Source organism: Salminus brasiliensis, chromosome 5 (assembly GCF_030463535.1).
Source record: "Salminus brasiliensis chromosome 5, fSalBra1.hap2, whole genome shotgun sequence".
NCBI lineage: Eukaryota > Metazoa > Chordata > Actinopteri > Characiformes > Bryconidae > Salminus > Salminus brasiliensis.
Window position 1 is genome coordinate 22613484 of NC_132882.1, and position 27970 is coordinate 22641453.

At 41.4% G+C, this 27970-nt stretch overlaps 1 protein-coding gene across 1 annotated transcript in view; it reads left to right on the top strand.

Moving 5' to 3' along the window:
* Positions 1 to 23164: 23164 nt before the first annotated feature.
* LOC140555853 (plectin-like) overlaps positions 23165 to 27970 on the top strand; it is a 97899-nt gene continuing 93093 nt past the window's right edge. The window contains exon 1 of the mRNA XM_072679172.1: positions 23165 to 27896. Coding sequence (XP_072535273.1) covers positions 23393 to 27896 — 4504 coding nt within the window. The 5' untranslated portion in view covers positions 23165 to 23392. The remainder of the gene's footprint in view (positions 27897 to 27970) is intronic.

The window sequence follows — 27970 nt, forward strand, 5'->3', positions numbered from 1 at the left end:
ACACCCAATTGTGTCCAAGTTTCAAATGTTCCAGGTGATGGTTTGAGATTATGCTGAAAACATGTATGATAGTCCTCCTTATTCATGTTTCCATCCACTTTGTGCAATGTACCAGTTCCACTGGTAGCAAAACAGCCCAGAACATGTTGCTACCACCACCATGCTTAACAGTTGTTATAGTAAAAGTCTTTAAAATATACAGTACATCTGTTCATTGTGGCCAAACAACCCAATTATTTGTCTTAACTGACCATAAAACTTCTCTCCAGAAGATTTTTTTGTTTGTCCATGTGTTACTCAATAAATCAAACTATTTTATAGAGCAACATATGAATTATCACCCTGCTTTCAGCTTGTAGTGTCAGATTGACCACATTTAGGGTTTTTAGGTTTTTTGTAGCAATTCATTAAAAGACCTTTCTCATATAATCTTCATTGAAAATGACCTCAACTTTAACTAATTATCACAGCCATTCTGTTTATCCCCAGCCAGTCCTCATACTTGATGAAAGAGTGATTATGCAGTTAAACTACATGGAAGCTCTAAAACAAGTGATTCATTTGATTTCTGATCTGCTGGCTGCTTCATTGCATGCCCAAAATGCTGCTGAATTACTTTTTCAATCTTATTAGTCTGCCCTATTAGTGGAGAGAGGCTAATTTGGCTACACTATATGGAAGAAGTACCATATTGAATTGATGTGTCTGCATATACAGGGTATGCACTGACATCAAGTTCCCACTGAAACTTGCCTCCTTTAATCGGACTGAGTGGCAAAACAGTTGAACTACGAATGAAACAAGTGGCAATCCATCCAAGTTACCAAAGAAACGGTGGTCTATGGACATCAATGTGTAGCCAGGAACGGCCAGCTAACTGAGGCTCATCACACACATTTATAGGAAAAAGCTTCACATCTGAGAGCACAAGGTCAAGTGAATGTTTTCAGGCTTTCGGCAGTCTTTAAAAGGAGAGGTCTGAATTCCTGCTGAATCTGTTTGTACAGTCAGTCGCCCAGCAGCTCTTTCCCATTTCTGTGTTTTTTTTAAGCTGCATTCTCTCGAAACGCTAATGCTGCCACTGAGTTGGTCTTTTTGGCACTGCGTGGGCATGATTGCCACCATCTGTGACATCATGTGCATATCCTTGTAAAATCTCGAAACACATCAATAGACCTTTGATGTGACATCATTTAAAAATAAAGTGAGGATTGAGAAGCGCTGACTCAGACCAACACTTCAACGACTTTTAAGAAGCCATTGTGCAAAATATTATGTGAAATATCCTGTGCAGACCCAACTGCAAGACTCAGAATGGCTGCCTGTCATGATTACATGAGGAGCTAGAACCATTAAGGCCCACTGCTCGCCAAAGTCTTCTTCTTTTTTCCATTTTATGGCACATTCAGAAGAAAGCTGGCATTGTGTAGACAACAAAAAGGCATGCACTGAACAACACTGGACTGTGGGGGTCGAGCCCTCGTGTTCTTCTAGCACGTTGAGCTTATAGCCAACATTGCTTGGCCTTCTGTTGAGTTCTTGCGTGTCTTAAGCAACAGTAAATGAGTAGCGTCTTTTCATGCTGGGTCCTTTTGGATCTTTCCTCTCATTAAAAGACCTTCAAAGCAGCAGTGAGTGGCAAAAGTTCTCCAGTGCTTACTGTCACTGTTTGCTGTGAGTGCCAAATCACAGTTGAAAGGCCACATTCACATAGCGGCAAGAAGTGTGTCTGTCCATGCTTTGTGTACCGCTGTGTTCACTAGTCTGTGGTGCAGTATTCAGGGCAAAGCTTGAAAGAGTCTACAGTATTGTCCTGTGAAAGCTGTGTTTGGAGCAGAGGTGTGTGTGTGTGTGTCTGCATGTGCACGTGCACGTGTTTGACACTTTTGTGTGTGAGCAGTGGTGGATGGTGGGGCTATTTTCCCCCAGCGTTCTCCTTCTGAAGTACAGACTGTTTTCCTCTCCTGCTGCCAGTCAGAACTTTTACATTGTTCACACTGGCATTCAGTAACCCAATGGTCTGTCTGCACACCCTGCCAGCTTTCGCAGTGTGGCTACAGATTCCTCTGCCTGTTTTCCAGTTAACATAACAAATTACTATCATGCAGAACTGTTCAAATATATGGAATCACTTGTCATATTTACAATAACAGTTACATACATTCATATAAATAAATGATATACTATATATACTATAATATACTAAATGCACCAATTAGCCAAAACATTAAAACAACCGACAGGTGAAGTGAAGAACATTAATTATGTTGTTACAGTGACACCTGTCAAAGGTTGGGATATATATATATATATGAGGCAGCAAGTGAACAGTCGATATGTTAAAAGCAGATAAATGGGCAAGAGCCATATTTGTGATGGCAAGACTAGGTCAGAGAATCTCCAAAATGGCAGGTATGGTGAGGTGCTCCCGATATGCAGTAATTAGTACCTACGAAAAGTGGTCCAAGGAAGCACATGAGCACACAAGGTTTGTTAGTTCAATGCCTGGAGGTTTCCCTTTATAACAAACAGGAGTTAAAATATCTGTGGCCAATGTCTTCCAGATACTAGGGTTGGGCAGATGGTTTTTCATACCATCTCAAAATATGTTATGCGGTATTGCAGAAGGTGGGGATTAGTGTAAGATGCTCTCTACCTTTACATGGCTTCTGTACAATCTCATCCTGCTGAAAAACAATCAAGTCCACAATTCAGTTTGCACAGAGTGTGACAAACAAAGAAAACACCATTAGCTAAAACAAAAACTAAACTTTAGACAAGTGACTATCTTACCTATGGTTTTGGAACTGTAGCCTGCTTGCTGAGGTTCAGCTACAGATACACCAAGTAACAGACAGCCCAGTGCGGCTGCTGTTGACTAACTGACACAAGCACTGGCCATAAAAACTTGTGTCTGAGAAAGTGAAGTCAAGCGATTAGTGTTGGAGAGATACAAAGGCGACATGAGGTTCATGTTTGAATCTGTAACTGATCAGCTAGACTTAGATAACTTACTACAGTACAGACCAGGTTCCAGCTGTCTTAACAGCTATCACGCACGTTTAGAGGATAAAGCCTCATATTTGAGAGCTGAGTGAATGGTCAGGCATATTTAGTAGATTGGTTTGCTTGCTTTCCCTTTGATTCGAGCTCAACATGTCGCTAAACCACAACCACAGTGGGCTTGTTCTTTTCCGGCCTGTTTTTAGAGAGCTCCCACTCTATGGCTCTCTTAAATGCACCTGAATGAATAAACTTATTTGGCTGTTTACTAGATAATAGACACAGAACTTTGAAATTTGACACATCAGACACATCTTAATTTTAAAATACTGTCCTCTTTGAAGATTCCATCATCATCTTTAATAGCTGTTTAGTATACTGTATTACCCTACCGGATACCAGTCTAAGAGACCAGGTCTGGACAGAGCTGATTTGAAGCCAAAGGGTAACCTATACAATATTAGTGGCTGATCTGTGTAAAATATGAACTTATTATCAAAGGGTATTTTAGATGTTATACTACATTATTATACTGTAATTTTACAGTACATTATTTGCCTCAGGATTTCATTTAGCTACTTTTATAATACAAGAGTTTACTGGATATTACCTTTATTGTAACTGCACATAGCTTTGAGTCGTCTACAGCTTTGAGTTCTGGACACACAACTAAAATTACTGCAACCAAAATACAATATATATTATTTTGAACATTGATTGCAAACTACCATATGCGGCCATACTGAAACTGCGTGCAGATTTACGTGTTTGCAGTTTAACTAAAACTGAACTTTGCTTTTATGAGCCTGCTTTTCCCCCAGAAAGATCTGCTAGTTTTGATTATCAGTGGTCCAGTTAAAGGTGTCACTAAACCTCTTCTATTTTTTCAACCTGCACAATGAAGATATCATATAGCAGCAGACTGAGTTAAGGCATTCAGTCTCCTACACTTTAAATCCATCAAACACCTCTAATTCCAAAGGATAATCATGTTATTGGTCAGACTTTGCCAGCTGCTCTTGGTTGTGCATGTCTCTGATTCTTTCTCTCCCTCACCGAGCAGGGGAGGATGATTTGTGTCTTCTGTACAGCTGACATGCCATTTTCTTTGATATAGGACATCCCTTTGCTGCATTTGATGTAGTGCTGTATTGACCGTTAGCCAGCAGGTATATTTATGTGGGACATTTACACAGAAGATGGTCCCTGTGCTTTATATTCATTTATTTATCATGTCGGTTTATTCTCATAAAGGCTCTTGCAGGTAGTGTGAGTGGAAATAATTTGTAGCTTGAGGCATTCTAAACTTTTATTAAAATCAGCAGCTTTATGTGAAGCGAGAGAAATTGTTATAGTGATGGTTTCCACAATGATTCAATTTATGTGACTGTAGCATAAATTAGATAGTTATTTGGGCTGCACAGTGTGCTCAGAAATGGATGTGCAGTAAAATAGTTGGACACTATTTGCATGAGAATAAAGTATACAATATGAATATGAATATGTGTTTATGACTGTCACTTTCCCACTGCACTCACTTTTACAGGCCACTGCGGGTAATCTTATTTAAGCTGTTTCCAATATCAAAGCGTTTATGAATATCAGCTATTCTGTTATCTTAGCTCTTTGTGATCCCACCACATAGAAGGATTTTCTTCTGCTTTCTCACATTCAGTAACGTGAAGAACAAACTGGTGGGGCTTTTCTTTGGCAATAGAAGTTTGTAATAACACTTTCGACTCGTTGGCGGGCCAGTGTCTGTTTAAGGTGTTAAACAGAGATAATACTGAAACAAACTAACACACATAAAATCACTACTTACTGTATTAATGTCAGTGCCCAGTATTAGCCATGAGGGTGTAATTAAACTGTTACTTCAATGCCTAATTTGGCTTCTTAAGGTGATGATACAGATTTGTTTAAAAAATATATCTGCCCTGCAGAGCAAGAGGTCAGTTATCTTGTTATATCAGCTACTGTTCAGCAGATGGCACTGTCTGCAAGCTAACCTTCCTCCTCTACCGTGAAGAATTTGTTCCTGCTTGGTCATGCACTCTTCTTAAACAATCTCTTCACTAAAGGCACTCAGAAGACGCTACCCATGTGCTGTTGCACCACCCCCCTCAGTTCAAAAAGAAGTTCACTTTAAATCCAGTAAAAGTTTAAACTAAACAGTATTTGACATTGTTGATATTATAACTGTAAACTAATAGTGAGCTTGTTTTTGTGTTTCTGTCTTTTGTAGGTGAGTTCCTGACTTTCCCTACCATTTTACAGTCCTAAAGAAGGTGTCCCTACAAGGTCTTCTCAACCAGATGTCTCAAACCATGAGTCTTGCAAGTACTACAGAAGATAATGCCTCCCATAAGCACTTCTTCTCAGTCCTAAAAGCACTATCAGTATTTATCATTCCACAGAATCAGACACTTCACCAGTAATCCGATTTGCATGTGTTCACATTGCCTGCTGTTTTTTAGAGAACGTTTAATTAATTGAAGGTATTACAAACATGTTTAGGATCTTAGTAGGTGCTCTCTGGTCTGCCATCTGCAGACCTCCCCTCACAAAGATTCTGAGAACTGAACAAGGTTGTGACAATAGGCACGGTAAGTCATCTGGAACAAATCTTGAGTGCGAGTCATATGAACAACATGTTGAGCGAGCAGAGATCTGAAACAGCTTTCTACAGTCACCATAACCCTGGTTGTGTCTGAACATTCTACCACCAGAACAGTCCTCCCACACAAAATTAGGCACTCACACACACATACACACACACACAATGAAGGCGTTAATCAATCTGTCAAAGCTCTTCAGGGTGGGGGTGGGGCTGGGGCTGGGAGTGCATTGGTGCAGAGACTTGAAAGAGTTTCTGCTCTTCGGGAGAACTGGAGGGCGCCTTGACTTGTCCATGTGGACTTCTAGTCACACCTCAAACGTCTCTGGAATGTACTGCAGATCAGTACACTGTTGACCTGCAGAGGTTCTTTTACACCTGAGGTAAAGTCCTAGACCAGGGCTTAACCCTTAGAATCAACTTTACCTCATTTTAGGGAGGTTTCCTATTCTCAGAACACATAAAGCGTCAATGTGTCTTTTACTCTACAAGTTTCTGTACAGTTGAAAAAGTTGAAGTACTGACTTCCTTGTTTTATTTTTAAAATTGCCTTGTGATTTCAAGTTTTCTTCTATAGGAGCTTTAAGCAACATAGTAAGCACTCTCTTGCCTAGCACACACACTGTTGTGTGTGAGAGCACAGAGCTTTGAAGACCTTTATTCCCAGTGCTTGTTTGGAAAGGACACATGTTTAACCCGCACCTCCGGGTGTACTATCTGCTGTATCCACAGTACAAGCTTTGGGCGTGGCACTGCAAACATTATAAAGCACTATCAGCTAGGCCTGTATTCCATATGCAAATACTATCTCTGTATACAAATAGCAGGTGGCACACAACTGGCTCAAATCCAGTAGGCACAATAGGTTATGTGTGTAGGCAGGTGGTGTATAGTGGGAACATGAAAAATGAAAATGATAGGGGTGGAGAAAGGGACACAGAAGGAGACGGGAAATGAAAACGATATTCCAAACATGGTAATCCGTCATGCAAAGCCCTCGTGCTGTCATAGGTTTGATATGTCCATGAAGCTTTGATAAACGGATTCATTTTGTGTGTCTAGTTTGCATGTCCCTTGCCTGAGGAAAAGGGAGTGTACCCTTCTTTTTAAGGTGGAGTTTATCAATTGTTTTCCACAGCCATTTGGTCTTCACATTCCTTGCTGTAGCCAACAGAGCTGGCACACAGACACACACTGGCAAGTCATGCTGAAAAAAAGGATTAAACTATTATAGATCTGCCCTGTGAGACAGTAATGGAGCCTCTATTATTTAATTGTAAGGATCGCTGACTTTGATGTACTGGCCCAGCAAGCCCTTGAGCAACACACAGTGCAGTACACAGGCATGAACTGGATTGAAGCTCACTTTCGTGTTCCTGTTTGGCACAGGCTGGTTGCGGTTTTTGTCAAAGCCGCATTGCCAGAGAAACCAAATGCTGTTGATCTTGGTCTGTTTTCAGAAACATGCAGGATTCTTCCTTTTTCTTGCCTTCCAGATGAAATCTGGCTCCTCCATTGTTGACTGTAACAAATCAGCCCAGCCCTGGGCTGGATCACCTTTTGGATCACCACTGCTAGAATGGACCATAATCTTACTCCTGGCTTTACAACACAGGGAAGAGAAGCATAACACAGATGGACATGTGTGAATAGATGCCTGAGAAATGAATGAATACAAGCCAAGGGCACAAGCTTCAACATTCAGCTTGAAACATCAGACCATAGAAAAGTCTATGTCTTGTTTGTGCCGTATATTTCTGCGAGCAATCAATGACTCCCATTGTGATGAAACTTGAGACTGTATCTTGAGCGCTCACCACACCCATGTGCTGTATTGTGTGATGAGCCCTGCTGCAAAACGAGAGCCATGTGGCCTTTTTTTATCTGCTCACTCCAGTAACACTCGGTGGAGAGTGTTGTTCTTGACATTCCAAGATGTCTCGCTGGTAGTTGAGTGTGACAAAACAAGAGAAGATTTTAGACAGATAAGGAAACCGTTTTGAAGGAATTTCAGAAATGATGGTCTGGGTTGGAGCACTCTCTACAGTGAACTCCTCATTCTTTGACATGGGCGAGGTTTAGAGATTAATCAGTTTGGAAGACCTTGCACCAATCTTGGAGTTTGCAGTGCCAGTCTCAGAGAAGGAATTCTTCTTCCTCCTCCAGACATACCCCTAAAAAAAGTTTTGTTTTGGGATTCTGTTCTCTTGAGCGATGAAACAAAACTGGAACTTTTCAGGCCTCTGGACTCAGCAGTATGTCTGAAGGAGGAAGAATGAAGCATACACTGTAAAGAATGCACTGCCTACAGTGAAGCAAGGCGGTGGCTCTGTGATGCTCTGCTTTGCATCCTCTGGCACTGGAAACCTGCAGCGAGTGGAAGGCGAGATGGCTTTAATAAAGGAATATCAGAAAATCCTATAAGAAGTGTAAACGTGTGTGAAATGAATAATGATGCAGTAATGCAACAACCTGTAGGATAATAGTGATAATAGTTTTTTCAGTAATATCTATGGCCTATAGCTGATGATGGTGATCAGCTCTTGATGAAGGTGATGGCCTGAGCGTAAAAACTCACAGGGAATGCACATCTATCTCAGCTTACAATTTTAGCCATTCACTAGATACGTTAAAGTAGGTACTAGGTTGTGCTAGCTTCCAGTGCTAGGTTACAGTATGAAGAGTATGACAATCCAGAATGAGAACTGCAAGTCCCTGGAATGCAAACCAGCACATCATCTCAAAAGTTGATGGAGGTCTTACTGGCACTGTGGGTTTAAAACTGCTATCTAAAGAGCCATTACTGCTTTATTTTTAGTTGTTTGATATTTAGCTTTTAAAGATACTTTACCCTGATGCAAGCATTCATTCTTCCTGGAGTCCTAGCTTCTGAATCATGTACAAAAGAAAAATCAACTCTAAAAGCCAACGTGTCACACAGTCATTTTTCTTTACCGGCAATGCTGCTGCTGTGCTTTTGTGTGGAAGCAGCCATGCACACATGGATTGTGTCTCTCTAGAATCATGTACAAAAACATTTCTGTGCCATGAAACTAAACTAAACCACCCAGCTGTTAAACTAAAGCACTGCAGAAAAGCTACACGTTCCCAGCTGCCGGCACCATATTCCCCTGTAATCTGTCAGCTTCTGTCTATGTGAGTTATTATCCAGGAATTGAACTCCTACAGGTAAATAGCCAGGGTTGACTTTACTGGAATTTCAGCTGCGGCTAACCCTTACCCCCTACCTAACCTAACCTAACACCTTTCTGTTTACTTGCCCGTTGAATATAACCAACAAAACTGCTTGTATGACAGTAAATTGTTTATCTGATACAGCAGAATGGGCGTGTCATTTCTGTTCTCACAGCCTGACAGGTATGAGGGCATTGCTGGAGGTGTTGTTTTTGAGAGCGGCTATTAATTCAGTTAAAAGCAAACCCAAAGTCTCACTTGATTGTTAATGTTGAGCTGGTGCTTTCCTTATATAGATAGTTCATGGTGCCCTGTATGTGTAATGAATTCCTTCTTGAGTACTTTCACTGTCTGGGGTTTCTACCAGTTATCATTGTTATTTTAACAACAGCTTTTTGATGTACACTCTTAAAAAAAGTACACATGTTTTGAGCACCTTTGGTTTCATAAAGAGCCATATTTGAAATAGAGAGGTGTGTGAATGTGAAGAGCCTTTAAATTGGTGCACTACTAGGGTTGAATTTACCAGTATTGTAACTGCAGCTAACCCCTACCAAACCTAACCCAACACCTTTCTGTTTATGTACTTATCTATTGTTTACAACCAACAAAACAGAGGTTAGGTGTGTCAGTTTATTGTTGAAAGTAAAATATGCAGAAGTGATGATGACCCTTGTGATAAGATTCCTCAGTGAAGAAGAGCTAAAAGGTGTTGTTTTAACCTCTTAAACACTGCAGAACCTTCCGTGTAGTTACAGAATAGTAATCCTGATGGTGTAATAAAGGTCACAGAGCATATAAAGGGCAAAGTAGTGGCATTAATTTCACAGATCAGTCTCCATCGCTGCATTCTTTTTTTTAGGTTGTCCTGGATTTATGGAGCCAGAAGTGGTTCACAGAAGAACCTTGTTTGGTTTTCATAAAGAACCATGTATAAATAGCCTTTAAATTGGTAAAGAAACATTAGTTGATGGTTCTTTAGACCTTTCAGAGGTTCCTCACTCTCACACATCTAGCGTTTAATGGGACCAAAAGTTAGTTAGTTGCCATTAGTTGCACCTTTACTTTTTATAAGTGTGCATTTTGAGTGTAATTAAAAGGTCTAGGTTGTTTACTGTGTAGACTTGTAATAGTGCATGTAGTAAAATGTTCATAGTGTGGTTCACTTTAGGTTTAAAGCTAAAGCTTTAGGGCACCGATTTCAGTGATGATCCAGTCAGGGAAATAAGTAGGACTAAGGCATCTGCCATTTACAGTAGCTTTTACAGTGAGCCCAAAGGACAGAGCCCTCTTGTGGCTCGCCACAGCCTGTAACCTAGCATAGCAGATTGCGCAATGCAGAAATATGAGCTCCTTAATAAAAAGAGGTGTTCTTTCAAAGCCCACAGAGAGATAAGGACATAGAATGTTTCATTGTTTGTGAAATAGGAAAGAAACCTCACTGAAGAGCGACAGAGCATTTTTTCAAACTGCGACCCTTCCTGCTCTTACTTTCCTCTCAGAGTGAAAGAATGCAACTGATTCATTCTCTCCAGATGGGGAGAGAAGGACTTTTTATGAGCTTTGTCATAAATCACTTAATGCTCTGTTTGTGTTTGTGTGTATACTTGTGTTCATATGCTGGTGCATGCATGTGTTTGTGTGTGTGTCCTTAAAGTATTTCAGTGTGTTACAGCAGGGTGTGGAATTTGTTAGTTGGTTCTCAGAACACACACCTAAAAATAAAGTGTCAGGTTTGGGGATGCAGATTTACAGGGTCACTGCCAGTAAGCTGTGGCTATCCTGTGTCAGTTTTGCTTTGCGGTTGCTAAGGGTAACGACAGTGTTCCCCTCACCACAGTCCAGGGCAGGTGGCGTATTTGCCCAACCAACGACTTGTGACTCATATTCCCATAGCAACCAAGGGAGCTGGCTGACCACACCCTGCAGTGGCTTTGTACTTGCTGACTCACCGGCCAAACATTTGAAGAGTTTCGCACAGTCTTTCTCGCACCACTGCTACAACACCATACTTTTACCTCCATTAGCATTACACTTTAATTTCTCTGGCTTTCATTCTGATGTGTTAGCTTAGTGTGATATCTGAGCCTGGTACGTGTTGACTCAGGACTAAGCAAAACACCCCTGGTTTGCTCTGTGTGTCTCTGGGTGGCGCAAATGGCCCGATCCCACGCCAGTCGCCTGGCATTCCCAGCCACTGCCAGCCATTTTATGTTCTGTCTGCCATCTCAGCCGCACTTCAGTGACAGTTATTGAAGACAAAGACAATATAACTTTTTTTCCATTTGTAGTTTCAAGCACCTTCCATTGTTCAGACATAAACCTGATGTTTACCTCCTTAAAAGTTAATGGGAATGGCTTTCCATATCTGTTATTTGTTGCAATTATGTAATTTGTACAGTGTTGATATAGTTATGAAATGAATTACACTTTCATTTGATTTGGGGTTTTGTGTTTGTTTCAGTGTCAAGTAATGACAAACATTTGGCAGCACTGAAATGGATGCTTTTTCCTTCCACAAAACAAATATGTGTGTTACATGACCCAATCAAATATCACTATATCAAATATCAGTAATTACAGAAAGGGTCATTTAAATAGGGTAATTTCATTACAATTAGATGTGGTAATAAAGCTGTGATTGAATGCATTTATTGCCTATTTTAAGTTGTTCTTTGATGTATAAATACACAGTCTTATCAGAATATTTTGACCACCCCTCAGCCTATTATATCATCTCCTTTTAGCTTCAGTCTTGTTTTATAACAGATTACAATTACAGTTACAGACTGTAGTCGATCTGTTTCTCTGCATACTTTGTTAGCCTCCTTTTACCCTGTTCTTCAATGGTCAGTAGGTATTATTTGGGCGGTGGGTCATTCTCAGCACTGCCACTCACCATGCACTCTATTAGACACTCCTACCTAGTTGGTCCTCCTCGTAGGGGACCTTTCATCTCATAGTAAAGACTAAGACCGAAGATCATCTGTTGCTGCAAAGTTTGTGTTGTCCATCCTCTAGTCCTTCATTAGTGGATCACAGGATGTTCCCACAGGAAGCTGTTGGCTGGATATTTCTGGTTGGTGGACTATTGTCAGTTCGGAAGTGACACTGGAGGTGTTTAAAAACTCCAGCAGCGCTGCTGTGTCTGATCCACTCAAACCAGTGCACTGCAGTGCTGAGAACGACCTATCATCTCTCTGTAGTGGTCCTGAACAGGGTAAAAGGAGACTAACACAGTATGCAGAGAAACAGATGGTCTACAGTCTGTAATTCTAGAACTACAGACTTCTCCTGTATAGTAAGTGGAGCTGATATAATGGCCAAGTTCATTACAAACCAGGGTTATGGTTACACTGTTATGACTGTGTATAAGGTATGTGACTGTGTTTGGAGAGAAAAATGCTCAGGTGCAGATTTACAAGCCTATTTACAATGCTGTTATATTACCTTTAGAATTAAACGCTGTGATTTTCCTTTTACACTGCGCTTATATAATAATGGATGGATGGAAATACAATAATGCTGAACTGATTTTATTGACTGGATGAAGCCACTGCAATTGTATACATCTACATAGCATGGCATAAATTAGTACTGTAACAAGAACTTTTTATTCCCAAATAACAGAATAGTGTTGATATACTTCTTAAGTCTTATTAGAGTCAGTGTGCAGTGTACTTTTTAGCAGGCTAGGTTTTAGCTTCTAGCCTAGCACCCGCTCCCTTAAGTTTAACCTCAAATTGTGCTTACCTACTGTACTGTGTGGATGCTCCCAGCAACCCTTTCTACAATAAGCTTTTCTCTGGTTGGCCCCTTAGCAGTTGGCCTAGAGGTAACTTTTAGGCTTTTTAGCCACACTTCCGTAATTTCACAAAGTAGCATTTTTGTTGCATTTAGCCTCAAAAGGCCTTCTCTGGTGTGCTGGGTGTAGGTGGATATTGTGGGTATATTTAAAATTAGTCAAAACTCTTGTGCAACAGTTTTGGGCTTTTGAAATTGTCCCTTTTTACAGCCCTTTTTTTTGCTGTGCGGAGAGGATACTGTTTGAGGTCCGTCTCATTATTCAACCTTGCCAAAGTAAATACAGTTTTTCATTCAAGGGCACCTTCGACAGAATGTTTAGATTTCATGCTTTCCATTGAACACCAACATCAAACAACACATGATTTTTAAGCTATGCGTGAGAAATAATTCCTATGCACTATATCCCTGCTGGTGTTATCGCCAGTTATAGCTGTGGCTTATAACCCTTAATAGCAATACATTAAAACTATTTATCCTAATTTAGCATCACTTCATGGACATAGATACTGAAGGCGTATTTAAAATTGAGTGAAAGTCTTCACTTTGCTCCCAGAAACAACATAATGTCACGCTAGCCATTCAGCCTTATTTATAGTGACAGTCTCTTTTAAAGAGGTTTTTGCATGGTTAAACACAAACTCCCTCCACAACCACTTGTCTTCCACACCTGACCATGTTTAACCTCTAAATGCAGATGAATTGCACAGATGTTCATAGCATACCACATTAGAAACACCTGGGGTGCAGTTTTTATTCCCCCTTGAATTTGTTTGCTGACAGTATTAGCAAAGTTTTCCCTCCCAAAAAAGAAAGTGAGACACTTCATTAAATACGTAAACTGCAGCTGTACTAAATCTGCAGCCTCAGTGTGGGGTTGCTATAGTGAAGACATTTGCGCCCGTAACACTTTTCTCTACGTAATAGACATTATTGTCCCAGCAGTTGCAAAATAGAGTCACCTACAGTCGCATGCTCTGGGACACCAAGGTTTAATCTAAAGCTCTAAAGCCATCCCTTTACTGTGTAGGCGAGTTATATGAGGGAGAAAATTGCTCAACCCTCAAAGACATTCTTTTGTAGCCACTCTTGCGAGGCTGAACAAGCTTCACACAACAGTAGCTTGAATATTATTCCATCTACTGAGAAACTGTAGAGTTCAACTGTCTGCATGTTCATGCATACAAAATAAGGAAAATTTGAAATTAAGAATCGATGTGCTAGAATTCGTCATTAACTTGATGACTTTAGGATACTGTATGATGTTTCTCTACCCCCATATGTTTTCAAGCACAGCATGCTGAGATATTCTCTGAGATCTGCTGCCTTTGTGCTTATTCTCGCTCACTTTCTCTTTCACACCCCAACCATGAACTTTGTCTCAATCCCCGCACAATACATTTGTTAGCGCCTGTGAATAAGGCAGTCAGTGTTTGTGTCCGAGTGTTGCTAAAACAATGTGGTGGTGCGAGTAGATGTATGGACTGGCTAAGAATAGGAGGGGGCAGGAGGACTTGTGTTGGCCTGGGCAGATTTATGAGAGTTGTGTGTTTATGGGCAGAGGATGAAAAGACACTCTTGTTCCTTCCCAGCATCGCCTCCCGTTTGCCCCCACCTGCCTCCAGTTCTTCTCTTCGTCTCCCATCCCACAGGATATGGGAGCAATAGATTGGCGACAGGCTAGCTGGAGCGGACTGGTACCGGCGGTACAGGGCACTGGTGGTGGTGGTGATGTTGGAGTAGTCTGAGTGTTTGTTCAGGTGCCTCAATGCACAAAGCATCCAAAGCTTCCTAGAGAATGGGTGATGTTTTGGGGGACCGCTTCTGGCGCAGCAGCAAAAAAGGTAGGTGGAGGTTGTGGACTTTGGTCTGTCACTGGCCTTTGTTGGCTTTCCAGAAAAGTGGAAAGTGGGTGTTATCTAGTAACAGTTAACTAGTAGATAGAGTAGATAGAGTAGAGTCTACATTGCAAACACACCTTTCTCACTTGTTCAAGACATCCTCATTCTTGATGACTTACAGTATGACAAGTTATTGTTTCCTTATTAAGCTGGTTAAAGCAACAGTCTGGTGAAAAATCAAATGTACACACATTTACCCTCGCAACAAATGTAGGCACTTAAGTTTTGCACTGAGGCTGCAAGGGCAATGTATCTAACAAGTAGTCAAGCAAGCTATGTAGTCTCCAGTAAGTCTCCAATGCAGAATAGGTAGGACATACAATGGTTAAAACTCCTAAACCATCAAATGTTTGCCTCAGACCACATTGAGTTCTCTAAACATTGGTTACCAAGCATATCTTGCCTGGGGAGTAGAGGGAAATGCACCAATTAGATTTTAGATCAAACTATTGCTATTATTGTTGTGGTATTTCATTTCACATGTGGGGCACTGCCACTGGTTTCAGCTCCCAGTCCTGACCGGTCATTGATATCCATGATACTTTTGAAAGGGTTGGTATTCTTTTCACTAATGACTAGAGTCACTAGGTCTGCTCCTCGGGAGGCCTGCATCCAGATTGCGATTGAATTGCGAGTAGAATTGTTCTCTTGCTGGTTAATTTGAGTGAGTGAAGTTTCGTTTATTTCCCCATCTGAGCTTTGGCCTCTTCACGGCTCTGCCTCGGAGGCTCCCTCGGGGGGAGCAAGAAAAGTTAGGGCTGTTTCAAATTCCCTCCGACCTCAGATGCAATCCTGCTTCTGGAGCTGTTTACTGCTCACAAAGGGTTTTTGTGCTTTTGCTGTATGCATGCCATGTACCACCAACTCCAAACCTGACTTTCATTAGATACGTAGCACTGTAGCAGCCAAGAACAAGCTGAACTTCTTGTACCTAACGAGAAGAAGGTAGGGGCAGTGAAATTTTGCTTGGTTGCGAGGTGAGTCCGTGCACTAAATGTCCCAGTACTGAGGTTTATGGCCTTCAGAGGTGTTGTAAGTTAGGACATCATTCAGAAATGTCTACTGAAACACTAGGCACTTGAGAGAGGGCTAAAGTGAAGGGGAGGGGGGCAGACATACAGTAGGGTAAGCAGAGAGAGGAAGTGAGAGGGTAAGCAAACTGAGTGAACGTGCTCAGTGAAGGATAATCCATGTGGTCGTATTTCTTTCCACTCTGGAAAAGGAGAAGTTGAAGTGATTCGTGACTCATTCTGAGGAAAACACAAGGCAGGCTTGTGATTTTTACTTGGGGCGTTACATCATTTTACTACTTTTCCATATGTGCTGTAGACACTGAGAGGCTGGAAAAGGCCATTTTTCCTTCTTGTCTTTCCATGCTGGCCAGAAACTTGCTCACTGTACTTGACGTCAGGAGTGGACCGCCATTCAAATGTTAAAATATTTTAAGACAAAAAAATGCATTGTACCTATTAATATTACATAATTTGTCATGATGTTTATGTCTCTTGTTTGTGTGTACACTGTATGTCCAAACGTTTGTGTACACCCCTTATTAATGAATTTCAAACTACTGTTTAAATGCATACAATTCCCATAGAAAAGCAGTGCCAAAAAAGTGTATGCAGCCACACATGAGCCTAAGAACACATTCCACAAAGAGCAGAGGTTGTTACAGCAGCAAAAGACGACCCCCCTATCAATATCACTATTAATATACAATTATTTTGGAAGAAACATTGAATGAGCATGTACCCAAAATATTTGGCTAAGTGGTGTGTATGAGGGAACACAGCTCATTGGTTATTAGCATCTCGTAAAATAAATTATTTGAAATGGCAATGAACTTTTTGACACTCCTCGGAACTGTTTGTGATTATGGCTTTAAGCAAAGTAAACAGTGTTTTACTGAACAAAGCTGTGACATTAGCCACACACTGCTTTACTTCAATTAGCAAAAAAGAAAAGCTCCAAAACCTATTAAAGATGAGCCTTCACCCATATGTATCCTTTTGCCTTAAGGACTGACTTAAGCCATCTAATTTGGTGGAATGTGCAGCTTTCAATGTCTTGTCATTCTCTAAACATGTTGGTAAAAGTCACAGTACTCTTCTTGCTGAGTACCCTTTCTACAGAATATCCAACAATACGTTTTCATCTCTGTGATTTAGCCTGTTTTGCATGCATGCATGGTCTTGTGTGGTGTCTTGAATTGTGCTACAGATTAAACCTCTTTGCTTTGGCTCGCTTACATTTCAGAGCCTGAACCCTGAAGCTGCTAGACTGCTAATTGGTTGAGCTTGTCCTGTCACAGCCTGTAGCAAGATATGTTTCGAGGTTGTGTGTCTGTTGGGGGAGGGAAATAAACAAATAGCATATATATATATATATATATATATATATATATATATATATATATATAATGTTGCTGTCAAGTAGAAACCTTGTATGTCATAAATGGCAACTTTCCAGAAGAAGAAAAAACTTTGTTAATTTTCAATAGATGTTAGTGTAAAATATTTTTATCCCATCCCAAGTCATTTTGGAGCATTTCTATTGGTCCATTCATGGACATGGATTCAAATTATCAAAATTCGTCATACAAGCTGGATCCTGACAATATACTATATAGTACTAAATGTTTTTGTATTTATAACAATATTAAAGTTGAAGTTTTAGGTTACATTCCTAATGACTGTTGGATGATGATGTCAGGAAAGCAGACTCTGTAGCCTTTTGATTCTGATACATCTGATATTTAGTTTCAGAACAACTGAAAGAAGAGAAGGCCAGTAGGTCTCCAAAAGAGGTCAGAGCTGGCCGGAAAAGAACAAAACTGCATGAGTGGTATTCACTCTTGTGAGGGTGAAATATGGGAACTCAGACCTTTTGAGTATTCTTGCATCTAATCTATAAACACCACAGGAAATTAAAGGCTACCATGATAATGCCTGAATTCATATGTTTTATTAGAGCCACATTTTGAAATAGTTTTTGAGAGCCACCACACCCACTGCATTGTGATACACAACCCAGCAGCTGAAATAAATAGAGAAAATAGTCTCTGTAAAACAGTATAAAATACCACAAGACCAATATTCTCCCACCGTTCTCCTGCAGCCTGACCTTTTTTTCTCCAAAGGCTGGGCCAGTTAGGCTATTTCCTGGGTGTGAACAGGTGCTGGTCAACGAGATGTCTCAGCTGCCGATGAGAGGGGACACTCTGGTGTCAGCAGTTTCTCCCTGGAGACAGCTGAAGCACTGTACCAAACTCCACAGTAAATGAATATCGATCCACTCTATTAACTGTACTACTTCCTAATTCTTCACTTACATCTTATAATACTATACACATATGATGAGACGTCTGTGCCATTTTCTGTCGAATATATATTTTCTTTATTTTCTGGCAATGACTTACTTAAAGGAACTTTAATAAATGGTGGAAAACATAGTTGCAGTACTATTAGGGTAAGGCTAAGGTTGTGCTCAAGGACATTTTGATGTGTGAAGTGTGAAGACCTTTTAAACACTGAAGACCTGTCGACAAGTCTAAACTTTATTTTCTCATTCCCATAAATACATGCTGTACCTTGTTTTAGTTTCCTAGTGGTTGCAGGATAACTACCCACACCACATCCTAAGGCCTATTACACACTCATCTTTTTTTTGTATTTTTTTTTTCCTCCTGTAGACTTAAACAGGCTGTTTTTTCACTGTATCTGTACAACTGATATATGTAAATGAGTAGTGTGCTGACTGTCCTGTATTAAGCTTTTTTTGAAAAGCAGAAACGCTCCTTATTACTTATCACATCAGCGTGATTAAGCAGACCTTAACAGCTGCATCAACAGCTACATCTCCAGAATAGTTGAATCTATGCAAATGTGTTGGTTTTAAAACAGTCCAAAAATTTGGAATCCAAACTGGAAAGTATTAGTATAAGTATACCTGAAGAGCAGATGGTACAACTTTTTTTAACTTTAGCAATGACTACACAGTACACTGTTAAAAATAAGGTGCTAAAAATGATTCTGTGGAGTGATTCCAATAGAAGGAGCTCTTTTGGTTCCCTAAAGAACCTTTCTACTGATGAGTGTTTAACCCCTAATGCTCCATGACTTTTATTACACCCTAAGGATTACTAATCGGTAACTACATGCAAAGCATTTAGTTGCTCCTAGGTTATAACAGTGGGGGGACAAAGCCAGGAATCAACAGTGAATCTGAGAAGTTTAAGAGGTTAAAAAATCATTTACCATCACCACCTACATCACACATTGGCTCAATATGAAGAGTGTATAAAAGTGGCCATTAAACAGTCCAATTATATATATATGTGAACTAATATATATGTGGCCTTGTAATTCATAATAGCTGGGCCCATGATCAATGAAAGTTAAGGGGTTATTTTTAGTTCACAACAAAGACTTTAGACTTATATCTTACAATCCTAGAGCTTATGAGATGAAATGCTTTCTGTCGTTGTGCCACGCCTTGTGTTTAATGCTTTTATATCCATTTAAAACTGAAAATAAGAACTGAATACGTTGGGCTTGTGAACATCATGTTTTGCATAGGAGAGGAACTTTGCAAATCGTGCAAGCCTGTGCAAATCTGGAAAGACCTTTTGTTTATTTGTCCTCTGAACAGCAGGAATGTCTCTCTACCTAGAAAACTTGTCTAGAAAACTTGACAGCTACTTTGTGCCGTGTCTGAGTGTTGGTTAGGACGTTGTAGTGTGTGAGTTTGTGTTGTTCTGTCAGTTTTAGGTTATCTTGTTGTATCATACTAGCAAAAAGGAGTTCTTCAGATCTCAGTTTGTTCAGTCTGAGGTTGTTCAGTACAGCCTGCATATAGATAGCAGCCAATTTCATCTAATTCCACCCTACTTTAAAGACTAAATGTCAGGAGCCCAAGCTTCAAAGGGTTGTGTAACTGCTCTACCAGTGATGACTGGCTGTAACCTGTTGAATACTGCTTTGTTTTATGTTGCTTAAAGAAACTAATGCCCTCAATTTACTTGAATTTTCCAAACATAGGTAAGCTGAAAGACAAAGGAATTGTGTTCTTGCTGGTAATGCTTTTTTTTTGTGATATCGCTGCTGTCCAATGAAAAAACTCGAAAGTTATGAACCCTTTAGCTGCTCTGTACACTGTGTAAATAATGCTGGCTGAATAGACCAACAGAAATGCTTTATGATTACTTGGAATAAACTCTTATTTTACATTAACTTTTATTCCAAGTTAAGAACTTTTGCCTTCTCCTGTAAAGCCCCCATGTTTTTGATTGGACAGTGACGATATGCATATGAGCATCAGGTAAATCCTGTATTTTATTCAGACCAGTATCGAAGCTGATAGTTATATTACTTTTTTTTATCACATATCACCTGCTGAAGTCCCTCGGTTGTCATGGCTGCACACAAAACTGACCTCGGAGAAATGGTGACCTTTGCCAGCTGTCTGAGTGAGGGGCACGTGTCTCATAGCCCTAGCAGACTATTTTACCGTAGGCAGAGCGCCAGTCCTTCAGAGGCAGCGCTGACACGTCTATTCTGGGCACTTTGGGCTCTAATGCACACCGCACATCTAAAACACACTCACTGGACTGGGCTCTATTCTTAAATACATTAGATTACGTTCATCCTTCCCCCATTAGAATTTGGGCAGCTTTTTTTCTTACTGTTGTCGTCTTTTTCTTCCTTTTTCTCATTTATTTTCCTTCAGATGTTCTAACTCTAGTTGTCCTTAAGTCATCTGATTGGCTCAAGTGTGGTTTAGTGGTGGGGGGTTTCTCTGTGTTAGCTGTACCTGTTAATCAGGAATGTGAAGTATCTGTTTACTACTGCAGTCACATAGAAGTCCTTTCATGGCCAATTTTGGAAAGCAGTTTAGCATTCAAGTAAAAGAGAGAGATGTTGATGCAAATGGCATTCGCTTTCTACTAGAAGGGCACTGTTTTTATGACATAGTTTTTATATCATAACATGGGATTGGAAAGGATATTTGGTCATATGGGTGAAGAAAATATTGTGTAGATATTTGTTGTATATTTGTTTACATTATTACTTGATTGAGCTCAAAGGCTACCTCACCCAAAACATTCTACCTACAACATAAAAATAAAGCAAAAAAATAGCAAATCACATTTTATATATGGCAACTGCAGCAAGTCAATTAGATACAAATCTATTTTTTTCCATTCTTAATGTTTTTTGTATATTTTGAGGATGAAATGCAACAGTTCAAACGTTCATGTGCTTACAGGCCTCGTCATAGACACCGTTTCTCCTAGTATGTGTACCTTATTTGAGGCCCTTTCTTTTTCCTGAAGTGAGGAGATTAATGTGACATGCTCAGCCTTAGGGCCATTTACCACATACCTTTACTCACCTTCCTGGAGACATGTCTCGAGGTGAAAATGTAAGCTATTGTAAATCATTTGAATCTGAATGGAATTTGCCTCTTCGACCGGACGTTGTTGCCCCTTAGCATGTTCGCTAGAGCTCTTGTGAAATGGGTGGTGGTGAGTTTAGTCATGGCCTGTCAGCATAAGAATTTGTGACATGCCTACTAAAGGTGTGTTGCACCACATTGAGCGGATTCATTTGAAGTTCTTTCCGCATCGTCCTGCTCCCCAAGTATTTGCAGATGTATGGGGTTTTATGAGCAGTAAAAACAAAAGACCTTTTATGTGTCAACATATATTGTATATATTGTGACTCTCATTCATGGTTGCCCTATTACAATAATAGCCATGCCTGAAATGGACAGTGCATAAGTCTAAATTGCCTGCGCTTCAGTCTTTAGGATTTAACATAGCGTTTATAGCTGTAAACCAAAGGAATAAGCAGTAATGTAGCTGGGTGAGAGGCTATAATTATCTATATGACTGTTATTGAGCCATGGCACTGTGTAATTAAACTAGAACCTTTTAGACTAAACAGCCCTCCTGTGGTGGTGTATTGTGTGATCATGTTGCTGAAGGCTCCTGGACAGGTTAAGCATTTGTTGATGGTAAGGTTTACACTGTGGATGTGGTTGTATAGCTTGCTTACAAGTCCTTTTTTATTTAGTTTCACACAGTGTTTTACAGCTGTCCGGCGGTCATATTTCCAACTCTGAAAGAGGATATTTGAGTTTCGTGGAACTGTTAACTGAGTTTCGCTGATCTCTGAAACAAAATATTTCCTTGATAATTTTCCATATCAAGGGTTTTGATCACTTTGAAAGGCTATTAATGCCAGTTCAAAGTCTCTCTCACTCTCACTTTCACTCTCTCTCTCTCTCTCTCTATCTCTGCCACTGTCTCTCACCCCCATTCAGAGCGACAGATAAATGGAGAGACAGATGTAAAGAGCAGAAATAATCGAGGGGTGTGAAATCAGATATCTTGTTCCTGGATGCTGAGAAAGGTTAGCTCCGATGTACTGCTCTTTATATAGCCAACTCATTGGCAATTTGAGTTCACTGGCTATATCGGACCCTATGAAAATGCTAGTGGTTATTTCTGCCTGTTGCATCATGAACTACCTAGAGTGCTTTAAAACGTAAGTGTATTTGCAGCTCTCTAGTTATACTGTAGGTACACAATGAATGCCATTATGGATACTTGTTTGTTCAAAAGAGAAGAAGATTGATTAACAATTGATACAAATATTGGTGTGTACTGTGCTGTATGAGGTACATACATTTATAGTTTGCTAGTGTTTGCTGTTAGCAGTTTCTCCTCATATCTGCACTTAACATATCTTAAATGAGAGCAGGCTATTTTCTGCTAGACTCCCTGGTCCCTTTCTGCTTAGTTCTGTACTATGTCTCTATCAGCTCTGAAGGTTTTCATTTCCTCAGTCATTTAAATACTGTTCATTTCATATCTGCTGTTCCTGAGTGCTCTTTTATATAATCTGTTATCAAAGGGCAGCTGGCTCTTTTCCTCAAACATAGGCTTTGCAGCTGAGATACCACGCTATTATAAAAGAGTAGGTAATGTTAAGGTCTCTTTCAGGAGAGACTATAGAGTGTGCCTCTAAGGAAAATCCTTTTCTTGTCACACGAGACGAAGTGTGTAAACTCGGTTTACTGAGAGTGGGTGTGAATGACTGGTGTGTCTTTCTAATATGGTATGCCTAAAGGGTGGCTCCCTTTTCTTATTCCTCGTCGGCCAACCCGCTCTCTCCTGGTGTAAGAAAACCGGACACACCAGGGGGTGTGTAGTAATCTCTAATGAGTGAGAGTGGGTGTCTCTTCTTAGTCTCTGCTCTGCATGTGCTTAGGAACGACTAAGGTATGTTTCTAGCTAGCTTTTTCATTTAACTCTTTTTCTTTTTTGCATTTATATTTTAATTCTCAAAAGCTCATCTCTGTACTTTTCACTCATTCAAGTGGACCATGGCGTGTTAATAGTCTCTATGTGGAACTTTTGTCTCATACTGTTCCTTCCTTTCCTTATGAGAGAGGTAGGAGGGGCTGAGTAGAGCACAGTGCTCTCTCTCTCTCTCTGTTGCACACACCCCCTCTCTCTGTCACTGCTACTCTGCCAGTACAGCCTTCACTTCCAAGCAAGGCTGCGCAAAGGAGGGAACAGATTTTCCTTTGACTTTGCTTTTGGAAGTTTTCTTTTTCTTCTTTGAAAAGTTTAAAAAGGAAGAACGGTCTCTAAGGACTTGAGAACATTGAAGAACAGAAGAGATACAGTGGGAAGGATTTGTTCAGACATTCTTTTTTTATTGAACCAAGAGCACGTGGCAGCCGGCTCTGCCACTGGATCCTTTCAGAGTGAGCAGAGTGAGGTCATTCAGTAATTCGTTCTTGTTTGGCAGTCTGGTCTCTGTGTTCCTGTGTAGTCCGACGCTGTGACTAAGGAAGCACAATGGTTGCTGGAATGGTGATGCCCCTTGACCACCTGAAGGCCATTTATGAGCGCCTTTTCCGGGATGGCGTCATGGTGGCCAAAAAAGACAAGCGCCCTCAGACAAAGCACCCTGAGGTTCCAGGGGTGGGAAACTTGCAGGTGATTAGAGCAATGGGCTCCCTGAAGTCCAGAGGCTTGGTGAGGGAGACTTTTGCCTGGAGGCATTTCTACTGGTACCTTACTAATGAGGGCATTGTTTACTTGCGTGACTACTTGCATCTGCCACCTGAGATTGTGCCCACTCCACTGCAAAGAGTCCGTCGACCAGCTGCTACCTTGGCCATTGTCCAGAGGGCTTCACGAGTACAGGCTGTAGAGGGTCCAACTTCATATGTTCCCAAACCAGGCCGGGCAGGCGCAGAAAGTCAAGAGGCTCTGTTGCAAAGGCAGGAATATCGCCGCAAGGAAATGGCAGCTAAGGAGGAGCAAATGTCCAGTGATAAAACACCTAGGTTTAGAGGTCGTCCAATCGCTGGTGATCAGATCAAACCCAATGCAGCATTTAGGGACCAAGTACAGGCCTCCCGCAGTAGACAAGACTATGCAAACGAAGTGGATCGGAGGAAGACCACCCCAGAACCTGCTAAAATCACAAGTGCACAGTCGGTGATACGGAAAGCAATGAAAACTGAGGACATCAAAGGGAGCAACGAGGCAGCTTTGATTAAAAATACACCCAAAACCATGGCTGAAGTGGATCTGCCACCCAAATCCACTGTTACTACTATAGCAGTGGGGACAGTGGCAGCCACCATGTCTCATATAAAGCTTGGTGCAGAGAAAACTCAAGAAGAGAGATCTGTTAAAATCTCTCAGGAAACATGCAACAGCAAACATGTCCCTCTGCCTCCTTTCTCTGAAAAACAAGTGGCAAAAACACTGAAAGCCACAGAGACCAAGAATGTTCAGGACCATCCAGTCAAGAATGAAAAGCCCAAAGTGACAGAAAAGGTGTCAGTCACACAGAAGATGACATCAGAGGACAACAGTACAAGAACTGAGAAAGCTTTGATTGAAAGTTTACCAAAGGCCCCTGCCATTGTGGATCTGCCAGCCCAACTCGCTGTTACTGCCAAAACAGCAGAAACAGTGGCGATGATGGCTTCCATGTCCCCCAGTAAATCTAGTAAAGAAAAATTCAAAGATAAAGCATCTCAGGAAGCCAGCAAGGAGCAAGCCAACAATACCACTAAGCCACCTGTCTCCCAAAAGAAGGTGGAAAAAACTGTAAAAGCACCAGTGACTGAGAATGTTGAGGAGCATCCTGTCAAAGATGAAGTACCAGAAGTCACAGAAAAGGTCTCTATGCTGGTCACACAGGAGAAGGCAACATCAGAGAAGTACAGTAGGGGTGGCAAGAAAGCTTTGATTGAAAGTTCACCATCAGCAACAATCAGTATGGATCCTCCAACCAAACCAGCTGTTAATGTTGCAACAGCGACAGCCTCCATGTCCGTCAATAAAGCCCGTAAAGAAAAGCACAAAGATGAAAAATCAGAAGTGTTTCAAGAAGTCAGTACAAGGGAGGAAGCTAATGATGCCTCTCAGTGTTCTTCCTCCAAAAAGAAACTGGGGAAAAAAGTGAAAGCAACAGTGACTGAGATTGTTCAGGAACATACAGTCAATGCTGAAATACCTAAAGTGACTGGAAATGTGTCCATGCTGGTCACCCAGAGAAAGACAGCATCGTTGGACGGCATTGAAAGTTTACCAAAGGCCATGGTCAGTACAGATCTAGCAGGCCCAGTCTCTGCCACAACAGAAGACACGGTGGCAATGATGGCCTCCGTGTGCCCTGATAAAGCTGGTCAAGAGAAGCTTAAAGAAGAAATGTCTTTTAAAATCTCTCAGGAAACAAATACAAGGGAACAAACTAAGGATGCCTGTCTTCCTTCTTCCTCCAAAAAGAAGAGAAAGAATGAAGGAGTGACCAAGAATGTCCAGGATAATCCAATGAAGGATAAAGTGCTCGAAGCAACAAAAGAGGTTTCTGTGTCAGAAAACTACACTAGTAGTGATGTGACAGCTTTGATTGAAAGTTCACGAAAGACTGCAGCCACTAGTGATCTGCTGACTCAACTCCCTGCCACAACAACAGATACAGTGGCAGTAATGGCCTCTATGTCCTCCAATAAAACTGGTAAACAGAAAGTGTCTCAGGACACCAATGCCAGGGAACAAGTTAATGATGCCACTCAGTCTCCTTCACCCCAAAAAGAAGTGGAAAAAACAGTGAAAGGACCAATCCTCGAGACAAATACTGTCAATGATGAATCGGCCAGAGGGACAGAACAGGTCTCCATGTCGGTCACACATAAAAAGACAACATCAGAGGACAACATTGAGGGTGGTAAGAAGGTTTGTTTAGAAGGTTTACCAAAGACCACAGTCAATGTGGATCTACCAGCCCAAGTCTCTACCACAACAGAAGGCACAGTGGTATCAATGTCCTCAATGTCCTCTGATAAAACTAGTAAAAAGAAGCTCAAGGAGGAAGTGTCTGTTAACATCTCCCAGGAAACCCAGGAAAAGAATGTGTCTCTGCCTGTTTCTGCTAAAAAGAAGGCAGGAAAAAAACAAAACGCAGCAGCGGCCAAGAACGTGCAGGCTGATCCCATGAAGGATGAAGTGCTCAAAATGACGGAAGAGGTTTCCATATCTACCACACAGGCCAAGACAGCATCAGAAGATTGCACTACAAGTGGTGAGACAGCTTTGCTCGAAAGCTTACCAAAGACTGAAGTCACTGCTGATCTGCAAGCCCAAATCTCTACCCCAACAGTGAACGAAGTGCCAGTAATACCCTCTGAGAAACCTGAAGGAGTATCAGTAGAAAAACCTCAAGAAGACAATACAGGCAAGGTACAAGCTCAGGATGTCTCTGTGTCTTCATCCTCTAAAAAGAAACGGGATAAAAAGCAGAAAGCCGCAATGACCAAGAATATGCAGCCGGTCAGGGACGAAATGCCCAAAGTGGCAGAAAAGGTGTCCACGTCCTTGACATCTGAGTCTACGATTCCTCTAGAGGAGCAGGATTTAGAGGCTAAATCTGAAACCAAATTGCATCTGGAAAAAAATGAAAAAATCCCAGAAATAACCCAAAGAACGAAGGACACAGCACTGCTAGATGTCTGCGTTGTTAAAGAAAAAGATGAAGCAAATCTTGCCCAACAAGCTGCTGCATCGACTTTGAAAGAAAATGCAGATAAGCTAGCCACAGTAGCAGCAAGTCCACCTGCAGTACCCTTGGCTGTAGCAACTACCAATTCTCAGAGGAGTAAAAAGAAGAAAGCAAAGAAGACCCCTAGTACTGAAGAGACAAAAGACAATGATGTTGTTTCCACAAATATTGAACCGATTTCACTAAATGCTCCAAAAGAGGTAGAAATTCCAGAGGAGCAAATTTCAACTACTGTTGTGAAGACAGAGAATAAAATGCATAAGCACGACGCCATCCCAGCGGCGGCTGCTGATGCCCAAGCAAAAGAAACTGGTATCCATGAAGAAATAAAAATGTTGGTACAACAAACAATAACAGTGGAGTCTACGAATGAGGTATGCCAACATCAGATAACATCAGTCCAACAAAAGCCACAATCATCAAAACCAGTGGAGAAATCAGAAGCTAGATCTTCAAATGCTCAACCTGAGGAAACTTTGAAACCTAGAAAAAAGGGCAAAAAGACTTCTGCTGCAGTTAGTCAAGGTCTGCCACCAGCAGCCGAAATCAAAACAACTGAGCAGACGACAGCACAGGTTGCCATTAAGGGTCGTCCCACACAGGGTCCTGAAACACTGGTAACAGACAGCTCTACAAAAATGGCTTTTGAAAGAATGTGTGCTAAGGAAAGCAGCCAGGCAGCAGCTGTACAGACCGAGGCCCCTGCATACAAAGGGGAGGCGGAGTCTGCTCAGCCCTCGGCTGAAAAAATAAAACGGGAGGTTCTGAAAGGAAAAACATCCTCCTCACAGAGACTGAGGGAAGCACCCACAGGCCAAGCGTCAGCAGCAGCCTCAGCCCAGGCCGGCCCCCACCCTGAGCAGGGGGATCCTCCCAGCGTTGCACAATATTCATCCGCCCCTGACACACAGCACAGAGGAGAGAAGCAGAAAGGGCTCTGCGAGAGCAAGGCCGCTGAACAGCCTGTCTCCACTGGCCCACTCCCCACTGAGGAGATCATCTGTGACACACAAGCATTGCCCAAGGACGAAGCCACCATGCGGAGAAAAATAGTTGTCGTAGAGGAGGTGATTGAGGTGCAGCAGATTGCCTCTCCGGGCGCAGATGGAAGCCCACCTGTGGCGCCCCCCGTGCCTGTAACAGGAGAGGAATTGGACTATGACGTCCTGGAAGAGCTGGCTAAAGATCGGGCCGTCCAGCAGGGTTCTCCTGTCCAAGAGATCATCTGGGACCATTCCCTGGATGAGCCAGAGGCCAAAACCTTTCCAAACTTTATTGAAGGTATGGTCAACTTTTTGAGTCCCTTTCCTCTGCTCTACTTCTGTCACGTCACTGCTGTTGCTATGGTTTCTGCA